We start from the raw sequence: 14,081 nt of genomic DNA, 5'->3' as shown, positions 1-14,081 counted from the left end.
GTATGAATATGATCCATATCTACCCACCCTTTCCTCTCCGTCACTGCGGGAGACGCCCCGCCAGCCCCGGTTAAAGAGACAGGAAGTCCTCGTCACATCCCGGTCCCTCCCGGAGAGAGAGAGACCCGATCCCTGCAGTAGGACCAGACTGTTGCACGGAGGACGGTGTTCGCTCTGCTTCCCCCAACGAGGTGATTCCTAACCAGGAAAACTTCTTTTACGCCGTCTAAAGTGTTTCGTTTGTTTCGGTTAAAAGGGTGGTTTTGTATTTATTAAGAATTCGTTAAGTCGTTATGAACGGTAAATCTGCGACCGGGACGGCGGGCGGGACCCCGGCCTGTATCGAGGGTCTCCCCCCGCTGCCGAAGAGCCTGAGCGGCCTGCTGAACTCCAGCGGAGGTTCCTGGAGGGACATGGAGAGGATGTACAACAAGAAGACCATGATCCAGGACGACCTCAGCCGGGGCAGGAACAACCACGACCACGTCCTGGCCAGCAAACCCGCCAACCTGGACGCGGCTCTGGCTCTTCTCCGGAAAGAGATGGTAAGAATGGAGAAGAGGAGAAGGGGAGAAAAGAGGAGAGGAGAGGAGGACGATGTGGGAAATGTTTAGTTTAAACAGGATCGGAGGATTGTTGTTTTCCTGTCGTGTTTTGATCGGGGAAGACTGGAGAATCAACAGCTGCTCTGAATTCCAGAGATTGTTTGATCGTTTCTAATGATCAGTTTACGGTTTGATTCTTTCTAATGATCAGTTTACGATTGATCTATTCTAATGATCAGTTTACAGTTTGGTCTATTCTAATGATCAGTTTACGGTTTGATCCTGTCTAATGATCAGTTTACGGTTTGATCCTGTGTAATGATCAGCTCACGGTTGACTGCGGTGGATCGTAAACAACTTCAGCAGGAATGTTACAGGAGTCGATGTCTTTGTAACCAGATTTGCAGCACAACTGAACGATCGTAGCCAGCAGCCACTAATACACTGATACATGTTAGCTCGTAGGAATCAACTGACACATGGTCCCACATTAGGGATCGATATGTTGTAGCTATTGAAACATCACATACAACATGCTAAATCAGTTTTGTTTGTTTTTTTAACCATAACCCAAATCAGTTTTCTGGATAATATGTCTCACCAGATTCTCTGATGAGAACATATTTATATTGTTTTTGGCTTGGTTGTTCCACAGGCATGTCCCCCTCTGCGTCCTGTCTGACCTGAGTAGGTAGAGTTCAGGTCCAGACACTCAGATGTCATGTTGATTGAGGGAGATTTTGACAGTGACCTTGTTGTAATGTTGTTTTAAGGAGATTTTGACAGAAACTGTGTTGTAACATTGTTATTTAGGGAGATGTTGACCTTGTGGTAACGTTGTTATTTAGGGAGAGTTTGACAGTAAACTCAGTAATGATGTTGTTTTAAGGAGATTTTGACAGAAACTGTGTCGTAATGTTGGTGGAGGAAGATTTTTATGTGTGATGTTGTTTAGGTAGATTCTGACCTCACTGTAACATTGTTATTGAGGTAGATTCTGATGTCACTGTAACATTGTTATTGAGGTAGATTCTGATGTCACTGTAACATTGTTATTGAGGTAGATTCTGACCTTGTGGTAACGTTGTTATTGAGGTAGATTCTGACCTTGTGGTAACGTTGTTATTGAGGTAGATTCTGACCTTGTGGTGATGTTGTTATTGAGGTAGATTCTGACTGGTGACGTTGATATTGAGGTAGATTCTGATCTTGCTGTAACGTTGTTATTGAGGTAGATTCTGACCTTGTGGTAACGTTGTTATTGAGGTAGATTCTGATCTTGCTGTAACGTTGTTATTGAGGTAGATTCTGACCTTGTGGTAACGTTGTTATTGAGGTAGATTCTGACCTTGCTGTAACGTTGTTGTTTCCAGGTGGGCTTGCGTCAGCAGGACATGTCTCTGCTGTGTCAGCTATGGTCGCTGCACGAGTCCATCCAGGAGTACAAGGGCAGCTGCCAGGACCTGAGTGGCGGGTCCAGCGCAGACGGGCCTTACGGTCTGGAGAACGGCTACTTCGACGAGGAGGATGAGTACTACCAGGAGGCCGGCACCACCCCCACGGACCCCCCCGAGGCAGGGGAGGCCGCCCCGCCCAAGAACGGCACCAGCAGCAGCAAGGACAGCTGGCTACAGGACTCTTTCCACATCACCATCTGAGAGGAGAGGAGAGGGGAGGAGAGAGGAGAGGAGAGGAGAGGAGGGGTGTCCAGCCAGTCAGCCAGCCAGCCAGCCAGCCTGCCAGCCAGCCCTGTGTCAGCTCTGAGACCGATAGAGAGGCCACCATCTGAGAGGGAGTCAGGAGAGCTGGCCTGGCCGGTCTGGCTGTTCTAACCACGATCAAATGACTCCATTTTGAGGTGATACGCTTTTTGTAAAGAGCTCCTGTGCCACCCGCGCGTTGGGGTTTTTGCCAGCTTATATAAACGTACATAATCCCCCATTTTTCAGCAGACCTTTTCATATAAAGATATAAACAAAGGTTGATTTATTTATTGTATTATAAAAAATGATGATATGTTTTGTTTGTTTTTAATTGTTACTTCTACTACGGACGTGTGGAGTTTTCTATGATGTGGGTGTGAGAACCTTCAAGCACTGCGATATCGTCATTGCGGTGTGACATCATCGCGGTGTGACATCATTGCGGTGTGTGTGCAGGGTTGAACGCAGAGAGAATGGGACAACGTCTCATTGAGGAACATTGATGGGATTCCTCCGGCTACGATCAGTCACACCGGTGTGATGTTGCCCCCGAGGAGCAGGTCCGGGATCAGTTTACCTGACCCTAATCCTACCTTTAACCATCAACGGGGAGAAAGGAAAAACTGTTCCAAGATCAGCAACTAGGGGCAACTTCACCCTCTTCCGGAAGGGCTGATCTCCTGGGATGCGAGGAGGAGGTGACGGTGACTGGTGTGGTTTAATATGTCGCTTCAGGCTTGAGAATGTATGAAAATGTGAAATGTTAAAAATGCTGAAAATGCTTGTACAATCTGGAATGGGTTTTTAAACCAGCTGTAAGTACAGTATGTACGTACTTCTCCGAAGCCTTGTCCAGGCGCGTAGACCCGCAGACAGACTGACTGTGCTCTCTTCGATATTACACTACAGCCTTCCACACGTTTCCCCAGCGAGAATGTGACGTCTGTTGTTGAACTAAGAGGCCTGCAGTCGTTATAATCCAGCTAATCCCAGCTATTTAACAGCTCAATACAGGGTACCCTATATGATTTGATCCGCAAGTTAAAGCAACGTGGACATGTGAGGCTGTGCATGGCCGTGGGGAGCTCCAGCCTCCCTCCAGCCTCCCTCCAGCCTCCCTCCAGCGCTTCAGCCCGTCATCTCAGCCGTCTCTGACTCAGCATTTAGACACGCAAGAACGCTTAGAGACGTTACATAGTCAGAAGTGTGAAGTTTTACGTGTGTGTGTGTGTGTGTGTGTGTGTGTGTGTGTGTGTGTGTGTGTGTGTGTGTGTGTGTGTGAGAACCAGTCCACAATTCAGGCGTTTGTGTCATGCGAACAACCAAAGAATATAATCGACACACATTTGCTAAAAGTTTTTTTTTTTTTTTTGGAATTCTTATACTGTGCAATTCAATGTGCGAGATGCATCTAGTCTGCTTCTTTCAAACTATTAGATGTTAGATTCACGTTGCTGATATCGAAGAATGTTTCTGAACTCGTGGGCTAAACCTTATGACCCAGCCACTGTAGTTGAGGCTTATACTTCCTTGAGCGTTCTAAAATGGATGTTCTAAACAGGGAATCACAGATTGTCTGATGCAGAGCGCTTTTAAAACGGAGCAATGGAAGAACATGTCCAAGGTACCTTCTATGCCTCAACGTGAGCCGGCCTGACCAGAGTCTGCTACCTCCAGCTTCACAGTCGATGGGTGGGTGGGTGGGTGGATGGATGGGTGGATGTAGACACCACAGAACACCCACCAGCCCCCGTTGACATTCAGTATTACACGTCAGTAGTCCTGACTATTATCATTCTGTAACTACGGAAGTGACTATTCTCATTCTGCATCACTCTACAGAAGTTGTAAATATTTCTGCAACACTCTACAGAAGTCGTGACTTATCATTCTGTAACTACAGAAGTCGTGACTATTTCTACATCACTACAGAAGTTGAGACTATTATCATTCTGCATCAGACTATTTGTGACTATTCTCTACAGTAGTCCCCATCACTCAGTAGTCGTCGTGACTATTGTCTACAGTAGTCGGCGTGACTATTCTGTACAGTCGGCGTGACTATTCTCTACAGTCGTCCTGACTATTCTCTACAGTCGTCGTGACTATTCTCTACAGTCGTCCTGACTATTCTCTACAGTCGTCCTGACTATTCTCTACAGTCGTCCCCATCACTCTTATTAGTGCCTTTTGTGCCTTCAGGTCTCTGACCGTGACTATTGCTGTTGTCTGTCTGTTCAACACCCAGCACTTGAACCAATCAGGTCTGGTCTCTGGTCTCCAGACGTACAGGAGGTGACCTCCTACATCACTGCTCCTCCGTCACGTGTAGTCACGTGTTCCGTTCCCTGACAGTTGAAAGGTTTCCTCACAACCAGAAGCTCCCGTTCCGCATGGTCCACAACACCAGGGGAGGCTGACAGAGGTAGAAATTGGAGGACGGGCTCATTGTGATGCATGGAACGGAATGAGGAATGGTGTGTTTTGATACCGTTCCTGACCTGTACTCTGATTTCTACCTCGCCCAGCCTCCCCTGCACAACACACAGTCTGGGACTAACCCGGGGGGGGGGGGTCCTGCTGCACGTGATGACATCCAGATGGGCGGTCCGTGTCTTGATTTCATCCAATGAGAAAGCTGTGTTCATATCACAGTGGTGGTGTTCCAAAGCGCCTAGATTATCAGATCTCACAGCGCCTGGATTAGTGTTGGAACACCTCAGGAACCACGTCCAGATGATGTGGAGATCACCTCCGCTGGTGACTGTTCTGATTGGAGCGCTGCCACTGTCGTCTCTGGTTCTGATTGGCTCTGATTCAGACTGTACAGAGTGACAGAGGAGCCTTATGAGGCCTGAAGGTATTAGACATGAATCATAAACAAACATTTGTGTTCAAAGTACAGAAGCGTGACATGTTTTTGTTCTAGTTTAGCTTCTCTGATCGGCGGTTTCAGTCGACAGTCAGAGCAGAAACGTAACGTTGGATGAACCTGCCGTCAGAGTCTGACGAGGGAGAGTAATATATGAATTTCATCTGTTTTCAAGGGTTGTTGTTTTGTTTGAATCCATTCGTCATGTTTGTTTGTTTGTTTGTTTGTTGTTTTCCAGTGAAGGACCATACTACTGTTTTTGGAAGATTGTTTTTAAGCTCTCTCTTTTATGTGTTGGTTATAATTATGGGTTTAATAAAGTGACTTGATACTCTTGAATCGGTCTGTTATTCTTTGATTATCCTCCAGCCTCCCCTGATTTATACTCTTATTGTATTAGATTTATAATTAGAATTATTTAAATTCTCAGACACCGGGGACTTCTTTCCACGTCTAGACAGTGAAAAGTAGCATCATAGATTCTTCTTCAGTTCTTCAGTCTAGGCTACATTACGTTCTATTGCGTAATATTTATATTCTAGGACAGCACTGGTTATCGTTAAGGACTGAATTAAGTGACTTGATACTTTGGTGTGTTATTCTGGCTTTGAATGATCCATTCTCAGTCTTCTCTCTGCCTCTCAGCGTTTGACATGCATGCACGGTTCTCTGGTGTGATTACTCAATTGTTATTGAAATTATCAGACTGACCCACTTTAGCATTTCATGGAAACATCTTGTCCTCTGCTGCATGTTTACCACCGGTGCCACCCCCTCCCCCCTCTCCCTCTCCCTCTCCTCCCCCCTCCCCCCTCCCCCCTCTCCCTCTCCTCCCCCCTCCCCCCTCTCCCTCTCCTCCCCCCTCCCCCCTCCCCCTCCTCCCCCCTCTCCCTCTCCTCCCCCCTCCCCCCTCCCCCCTCTCCCCCGTCAGCTCTGAGATTCTCCCCCAACACCACACTTATGCCGAGGTCAGGTTTCTATTACTAAACCATGAACATATTGCGTTTGAGATTAGATATTATTACAGCAGTTCTCCGTTTTATTGTTGTTTACTACACCGGAGGTTGAAGGTATTTTACCCAGTTTACTGTTCCTACTGGTCTGAGAGTTTACTGTTCCTACTGGTCTGGTTTTACCCAGTTTACTGTTCCTACTGGTCTGAGAGTTTACTGTTCCTGCTGGTCTGAGAGTTTACTGTTCCTGCTGGTCTGAGAGTTTACTGTTCCTACTGGTCTGAGAGTTTACTGTTCCTACTGGTCTGAGAGGAGTCCAGCCGGAGGAATGTGAGGTGGAGTCGACTGTTGCACAACACGGTTCCTCAACAGTTCTCTTATCTGGTCCATGGATCATGTGACCAGCCCTGGTGGGGGTTGATACACAGATAGTTGCCCTCAGTAACTGTAGTGTGTGTGTGTGTGTGTGTGTGTGTGCGTGTGTGTGTGTGTGTGTGTGTGACTGTATCTCCTCACAACCAGATAGCAACTGTAAACCAACGTAGCCTCAGCTGATTAAATCAGGACGGACCAATCACCTTACAGACACACAGCGGCTACAGACCATTGTTTCTCTAGCCAGCGACCCGACTCAGACTGGGCCAGGGTGGCGTACAAGAGGTCAGACTACAGCGGACCTGTCCTTTACTCCACAGACCAGAGACATGTCCTTTACTCCACAGACCAGAGACATGTCCTTTACTCCACAGACCAGAGACATGTCCTTTACTCCACAGACCAGAGACATGTCCTTTACTCCACAGACCAGAGACATGTCCTTTACTCAACAGACCAGAGACATGTCCTTTACTCCACAGACCAGAGACATGTCTGTCCCACATAAACTCGTTTTATTATCTTATTATATTCATACATTGTATTGTTGTTGATGTGTTGAGCTGCTCTGCCTGGTATACCTCTGGTATTGTGTTGAGCTGCTCTGCCTGGTATACCTCTGGTATTGTGGAGAGCTGCTCTGCCTGGTATACCTCTGGTATTGTGGAGAGCTGCTCTGCCTGGTACCTCTGGTATTGTGGAGAGCTGCTCTGCCTGGTATACCTCTGGTATTGTGTTGAGCTGCTCTGCCTGGTATACCTCTGGTATTGTGTTGAGCTGCTCTGCCTGGTATACCTCTGGTATTGTGTTGAGCTGCTCTGCCTGGTACCTCTGGTATTGTGGAGAGCTGCTCTGCCTGGTATACCTCTGGTATTGTGTTGAGCTGCTCTGCCTGGTATACCTCTGGTATTGTGGAGAGCTGCTCTGCCTGGTATACCTCTGGTATTGTGTTGAGCTGCTCTGCCTGGTATACCTCTGGTATTGTGGAGAGCTGCTCTGCCTGGTATACCTCTGGTATTGTGGAGAGCTGCTCTGCCTGGTATACCTCTGGTATTGTGTTGCATTGTGTGCTTGTATTCAATGTAATGACAAATAAACTCCAACTTGAATTTGATGTCATGATCTGTTCCACATCACTGTGCCTTTAATCCCCTTCTTCATTCTCCAGCTGACCTCAGAGAACATGGCTGAGGTGTGTGTGTGTGTGTGTGTGTGTGTGTGTGTGTGTGTGTGTGTGTGTGTGTGTGTGTGTGTGTGTTCCTCAGAGAACATGGCTGAGGTGTGTGTGTGTGTGTGTTCCTCAGGGAACATGGCTGAGGTGTGTGTGTGTGTTCCTCAGGGAACATGGCTGAGGTGTGTGTGTCTGTGTGTGTAAACATTGACCGTCTCCCAGCAGCTGTGTGTGTAGCAGCTCAGGGCAGGGCTGTGGCAGGGCTCTGCTCCGGGCTGGACCGGGCTGAACACCTGTTAGGGTGACTGTACTGGATTAACATAATCTTGACTGAGAGCAAATCCAAGGGACTGTGTGCGTCACTCACTCACTCTCTCTCTCACTCTCTCACTCTCTCTCTCTCTCTTTCTCTGTCTTTCCCCCTCTCTCTCTGTCTTTCTCTCTCTCTCTCTCTTTCCCTCTCTCTCCCTCTCTCTCTGTCTTTCTCTCTCTCTCTCTCTCTTTCCCTCTCTCTCCCTCCCTCTCCCTCTCTCTCTGTCCCCCCCCTATCTCTCCCTGCCTCTCTCTCTCTGCTCCCCCTCCCCCTCTCTCTCTCTGTGGGATGGGACAGCTTGCCACACAGGATCTGGGTCTGAGCCGTGTACAGCTGGACCGTGTCCACAACCCAGACAGGAGAGAGGGTTGAAAAAAGGTTGTTTGGAGGGAAGGTTGAAACGTTCAGACCGCAGCAGAAAGTGTCGAGCTAATGTGATTGGTTCTCTTACGGGTCCGCTCTGGTCTCCGTGACCTTAAGCCTATTCTACAGACTGTGTTTCTATGTTACCGCCCCGCCCCCCTGAACAGGCCCCTCCTCTCAACAAAGCCTCCTCAGCCAATAGGGAGAGGAGGTCTGGATTAAACAGGAACACCACACCCTATAGAAACCAACACTAGTCTAAGTTACCAGGACAGGTATTACGGTTGTCTGCAGCTTCCATAGAGAATCATGAGACAAACCCTGCATGCTGGTCATGTGACGCAGGTGACCTCTCTCCTACTCTGGCTGTATTAACTGTGTCACCAGATGCTCAGTCAGGGATCCTCCGCCATCTTGTCCAGAGGGGTTTTGTTGGAGATGAGGGAGAGGTCAGAGGTCACAGGCTTGCCCTGGCTCTGACATGAACAGCCCTCTGTCCTTATGGGATCCTGTCTGCCTGTCTCTCTGTCTGTCTGTCTGCCTGCCTGCCTGTCTGTCTGCCTGTGTCTGTCTGTCTGCCTGTCTGTCTGTCTGCCTGCCTAAAACCTGTTTATTTTGTATTCCTATTTTCTTCAGCCCTGCTGCCTCCCCTTTTCTAACAGAACTCTCTGTCCTGGCCTGGTGTTCTAATGCCTGCGTTGTGATTCTGGTTACTCTAATCAGATTACCCAGACCCATGATCCACCACTACCACACTCCCAGCCTCTCTCCCTGCTGTTACCAGAGCTGGGAGGGCTGGGAGGACTGGGAGGACACTGGGAGGACACTGGGAGGGCTGGGAGGACTGGGAGGACACTGGTACTGTGGTTTGTCTGGATGGCTTATTACAAGGGGGGGTTGAAACCAGTTTGAATTGGTTACCCCCCCCCCCCCTCCCCTCCCCATTCCCCTCAGACACACATGCACCATACGCATGCACACACACACACACACACACACACATATGCACACACACACACACACCCTAGACTTCAACATGCGCCAAACACACACACACACACACACACACACACACACACACACACACACACACCCTAGACTTCAACATGTTGGGCCAACTTCACAAGCGAGGAATGTCTTCAAAAATACAAACACTCTACAATTACCCCGACTCTGACACCCTCCAGAACACGCCCTCCTGCTAGGAGGGTTAAGGTTAGGGCTAGGGCTAGGGCTAGGGTTAGTTAGGGCTAGGGTTAGTTTTGGTTAGGGGTGTTTAATACCATTCCTCATTCCACTTCCTTCTGTACATATTCGTTCCTTTCCCCTGATGTTCACAGTTCACAACATGGATCCTGTATATGACCAATAAACTTCTCTTCACTTGTCTTGTGTGTGTGGGTGTGCATGCGTATGTGTATGCATGTGTGTACATGTATATGCGTGTGTGTGTGTGTCTACACAGGTCTGTTTCAACATGCGTGTACACCAGACATTCAAGAGTTCAGTACCTACAGTCGTTCTGGCAGGAATGTAAAGACAAATACACAACTATTCAAATAACGACCACAGAAACACAGGACAGAGCTGGAAAAATAGACACTTTTATTCGCTTCAGGCTGTTTACATGAATCCAAAGTCTTTTCTGAGGGCATCAGTAGCGTGTCTGCAGTGAGCTGCTCCTCCAGCTGGGTCTGCTCAGGAAGGACATGTGCCATCTCATGTGTCGGGGGTTGGGGGTGGGGGGGCGGGAGGGGTTAGTGGGGCCTTGGTGCTTAACGCCACTCCTCTCTGCCGAATACTTCTCATTCCACAGCTACAAGACTTCATTACACAAGCACATGCACACACACACAGCTCTCTCTCACAGCTCACATTCAAAAACATAGAATCCTATTGAAGGCAATACATGGAGCGACTGTGTCAAAGCCCAAATACAATACTCAAATACACAAATATATATATATATATATATATATATATATATAAACTCAACCATTATTAAAACATTAATAAATGCTTACAGTCTGTTCTGGAGCTTTGGGCACTGCAGTGAATCAGGAGTGAACGTTTACCAAAGGTCAAAGCTGCCTCCTCCTTCTCCCCCCTACTGAAGATGCTCGTCTGGTCTGGTTTCACACACACACACACACAAGGACCTCAGGAATGTCCGAGCAGTCTCATTAACCCCAGTCCAAACACAGAGGTCGCTGTCAAGTCCAGGGGAGGCTGGTGGAGGTAGGAATCGGAGGACGGGCTAATGGAATGAGGAATGGTGTCAAATCTACCATTTGACACCATACTGTTCCTCATTCCGTACCATGTGTTACAATGAGCCTGTCCTCCATTTTCTACCTCCACCAGCCTCCCCTGATGTACTCCCTACAGAGCACGACCGTTAACATTCCTCTGTGCACTACCGTGTCCCCCCCCCTCTCTCTCTCAGTCCCTCTCTCTCTCCCTCTCTCTCTCAGTACCTCTCTCTCTCTCTCCCTCAGTCCCTCTCTCTCTCTCTCTCTCTCCCTCAGTCTCTCTCTCTCTTTCTCAATCCCTCTCTCTGTACTCCCCTCAGACCAAGGCAATCACTCTGGCTCCAACGCTAAACATGGCCGCCAGTCAGTCCACCAACCAGGACCCCCTACCCTAACCCACCAGAGAACGGCTTCTGTCCAACTCAATAAGAACCAATGATCAGTGGGAGGGGTCAGTGGGCAGAGTCAGTGGGGTCAGGGGTCAGGAGTCAGTGGAAGGCAAGATGTCCTGAATGGTCCAGGGAAGCTTCTGGAAGCCCTGGGCCACAAAGGTCTCCATCAGCAGCCCCACACACACCGCCAGGAGAGACAGCCTCCTACTGCTGTTTAATATGACTAGAGAGGGGGGGGGGCAGGGAGAGGAGGAGGAGGAGGGGGGGGGGGGGGGTAGAGACAGGGAGAGAAATGGTTAAAACATCTTTAAACGATGACTTTAGAAATAAGTCTAACAATCATAAAAACTTTTTTTTACAGCACAGCCAGAGTCTGTATCAAAATCTAAATCAAATCATAATAAATATCTTCTTCACCATAAAAAAAAACACTGATTTGAGAAACACTGACGTATTTAACTGTCATTGTCAAGGAACCAAACACTGCATCAGAGCAGCCAGAATCATCCAGAAACCCAACAGAGCTTTACAACATGACCTTTGACCTGTGACCCGCCACGGGGCAGACAGAGACAGGAATGCTAGTTTTAGTGCATTAAGGGATTAGACTGGGACATTGTTTGAGCTCTGGAGGGACAAACAGGGAACTCATGTTTCAGCATAACAAGGTCTGAGTGCCCAGAGCTGCCCCCTGCTGGTGGACATCTGTACTGCCAGCCAGGACCACAGCAGCTGCTGACAGTGACCCAGACCAGGCTGTGCTGGCTTGGATAGTCTGTCCCTTTCACAGGGTCGTCTCCAGCACTGACCCAGCAACGATGATGGATCAGGGGAGGCTGGTGGAGGTAGAAATCGGAGGACGGGCTCCCTGTAATGCATGGAATTCCGTCCTCCGAATTCTACCTCCAGCAGCCTCCCCTGCTATGGTGGACACCTAAAGCTCAGCTAGGCTGGGCTCTGTCGTGTGATGACATCACTGTGGTAACGGCGTGGGCTGAAGGACAGATATGATCCGTCAGACTGGAGGCGGACCTCCCTGTACCTCTGACGGAGTGCTGGTGGTGGCGGGGAGGACAGGCGACCTCGTAGATCTCTGTTTACATGTGAGTCATTCAGCAGACACTTTTATCCAAAGCGACTTACAATCAGTACATGTGTCTCAGTAAGTGAATCAACATCGGTCATCATCAGAAAACCTTGGATAAGAACAGAGTTCCATCAGCAGTTACAGTGCTGGAGGAAGGAAGAAAACAAGTTGTTTTTGGTTCTGAAAATGAATGAAGTCGTATTCTCTACTCCAGGTTTAGACTAAAAGCCTGCTGGAAGTGAATAAATCTCTATTCTACGACTCTCTCCTCTAGATAAGACTGTAGACCCCCCCCCCCCTCCCCTCCACCCCGTACCTCTGATGGCCTGGGAGTTGGACATCAGGACAAACAGCTTGATGAGGCTCAGGCAGAGCGGAGAGTAGTCGTCGTGTTCCCAGATCACGGCCGGGATGAGCAGGACTTTGCCGTAGCTGGACAGAAGAAGGGCTCTGACCAGCAGGCTGAGGTCCAGACTGAGTCCCTGGACCCTCCGGACCAGCCACAGGAAGGAGAGCACCCCCCCGGAGAACACAGCCAGCTCTGGGGACAACATGGAGTCAGTACTAGAACCCCAGGGTTCTCCCCAGGATTCTACCAGCTAAAACGCTGAATTCACAGAGGAACATCAAACGAACTTTCACTTTGTTGTTAACAGCGATGTCATTGGCAGTCAAAGATCTATCATGACTAAATATATAGTTTAATTTGCGTTGAATGGGTTTTGTTATTACTACACACACCTGAGAGTAATAACACAGTTATAGACAGGTCTAAGAGCTACTCACAGTTAGCCTGTCTGTGTGTACGTTCTTTTAGCTGCATGATTAGCTTGAACTTTGAACTTTCTCTGTGAACTATGACCTCACCGAGCATGGCCAATCCAAACATGCCGTAGAAGTCCCATTCCTTGGTGTATCTGATGATGTCAGCAGGGTCGCTGCTCAGGTCGGACCCCCGCCGCTGAGTCCACCGCAGGTACGCCTCGCACAGCAGGCAGAACACACACAGCTTCCAGTGGATCTGGGGAGGTAGAACACACACACACACACACACACACACACACACACAGACAGACACAGACACAGACACAGACACACACACACACACACACACACACACACACACACAGACACAACTTTCAGTGGATCTGAGAGGGACTCACATGACATCACACGGCAGGCAGAAAACACACAACCACACACACACAACCACACACACACACAACCACACACACACACACAACCACACACACACACAACCACACACACAACACACACACACACACACACACACACACACACACACACACACACACACACACACACACACACACCTGAGAGGACCACAGGGTCAGCTGCAGTTCAGACCAGGGTATTTCTAGCAGGCCTAAAGCATGCAGCTGTGGACTGGTCGACTTACATTCAGAGTAGTGTTGAACAGGATGTGTCTGAAAGCTTGAGCTTTACACAGAATCGCATCAATCAGAATAATGACTGGGTCATATTCAATGTACTTGTCCACAGGCTTCTGACAGGATCCCTGAAAGAAACACAGAAGGAGACACACTATCAGACCACAAACATTTCTCTAGCTGATGGTAACTTCTGACATGGTTGAACAACCACAATAACGACCACCAATACATCCACCTGATATCAAATCAAATCACAGTACAGTACAATATACTAGATACTTTAGGCAAGCAACTCCTCAACAATGCAATACTAATAATAATACTAATAATACTAATAGAAAAAGCCAATATCATAAGGTATCACAGCTAATATAAGGACACCTCATGTGAATGGTTGTTGACGGGCAGCAGAGACAGTCTATTGTTAACTCACACATATGGTTATCTTCAAGATCCCATTACTGTAATCTCTGTGCAGCTCCTGCGAGTCCTCGTTGCATTCGACACACCTAAAGACCGCTTCGGCTTCAGGTTTACCGTTCGACATCTCTGCTCGGTGTCGGTAACGGCCGGGCGACCGACGGCAACCGGCTTGTAGTAGGACCGGGACTGACTTCCGGGTGGTTTCTTTGCAGGGTAT

At 48.5% G+C, this 14,081-nt stretch overlaps 2 protein-coding genes across 2 annotated transcripts; one reads left to right on the top strand and one right to left on the bottom strand.

Moving 5' to 3' along the window:
• The first annotated feature begins 129 nt into the window (after window positions 1-129).
• Window positions 130-5,459, top strand: fam89a (family with sequence similarity 89 member A). The gene is made up of 2 exons (XM_083688693.1): window positions 130-545; window positions 1,919-5,459. The coding sequence occupies exons 1-2, from the start codon at window positions 294-296 to the stop codon at window positions 2,201-2,203; spliced, it is 537 nt and encodes a 178-aa protein (XP_083544819.1). The 5' UTR covers window positions 130-293; the 3' UTR covers window positions 2,204-5,459.
• Window positions 5,460-10,778: 5,319 nt separating this feature from the next.
• On the bottom strand, window positions 10,779-14,007 carry arv1 (ARV1 homolog, fatty acid homeostasis modulator). The gene is made up of 5 exons (XM_083689335.1): window positions 13,875-14,007; window positions 13,447-13,566; window positions 12,894-13,047; window positions 12,343-12,567; window positions 10,779-11,162 (listed from the first exon to the last, which is right to left on the bottom strand). The coding sequence occupies exons 1-5, from the start codon at window positions 13,986-13,988 to the stop codon at window positions 11,029-11,031; spliced, it is 747 nt and encodes a 248-aa protein (XP_083545461.1). The 5' UTR covers window positions 13,989-14,007; the 3' UTR covers window positions 10,779-11,028.
• Window positions 14,008-14,081: the final 74 nt, after the last annotated feature.

The sequence above is a fragment of the Argentina silus genome, assembly GCF_951799395.1.
Source record: "Argentina silus genome assembly, chromosome: 17".
Taxonomy (NCBI): domain Eukaryota; kingdom Metazoa; phylum Chordata; class Actinopteri; order Argentiniformes; family Argentinidae; genus Argentina; species Argentina silus.
The sequence above is the reverse complement of the archived record's forward strand: the minus strand, read 5'-3'. Positions and strand labels throughout refer to the sequence as shown.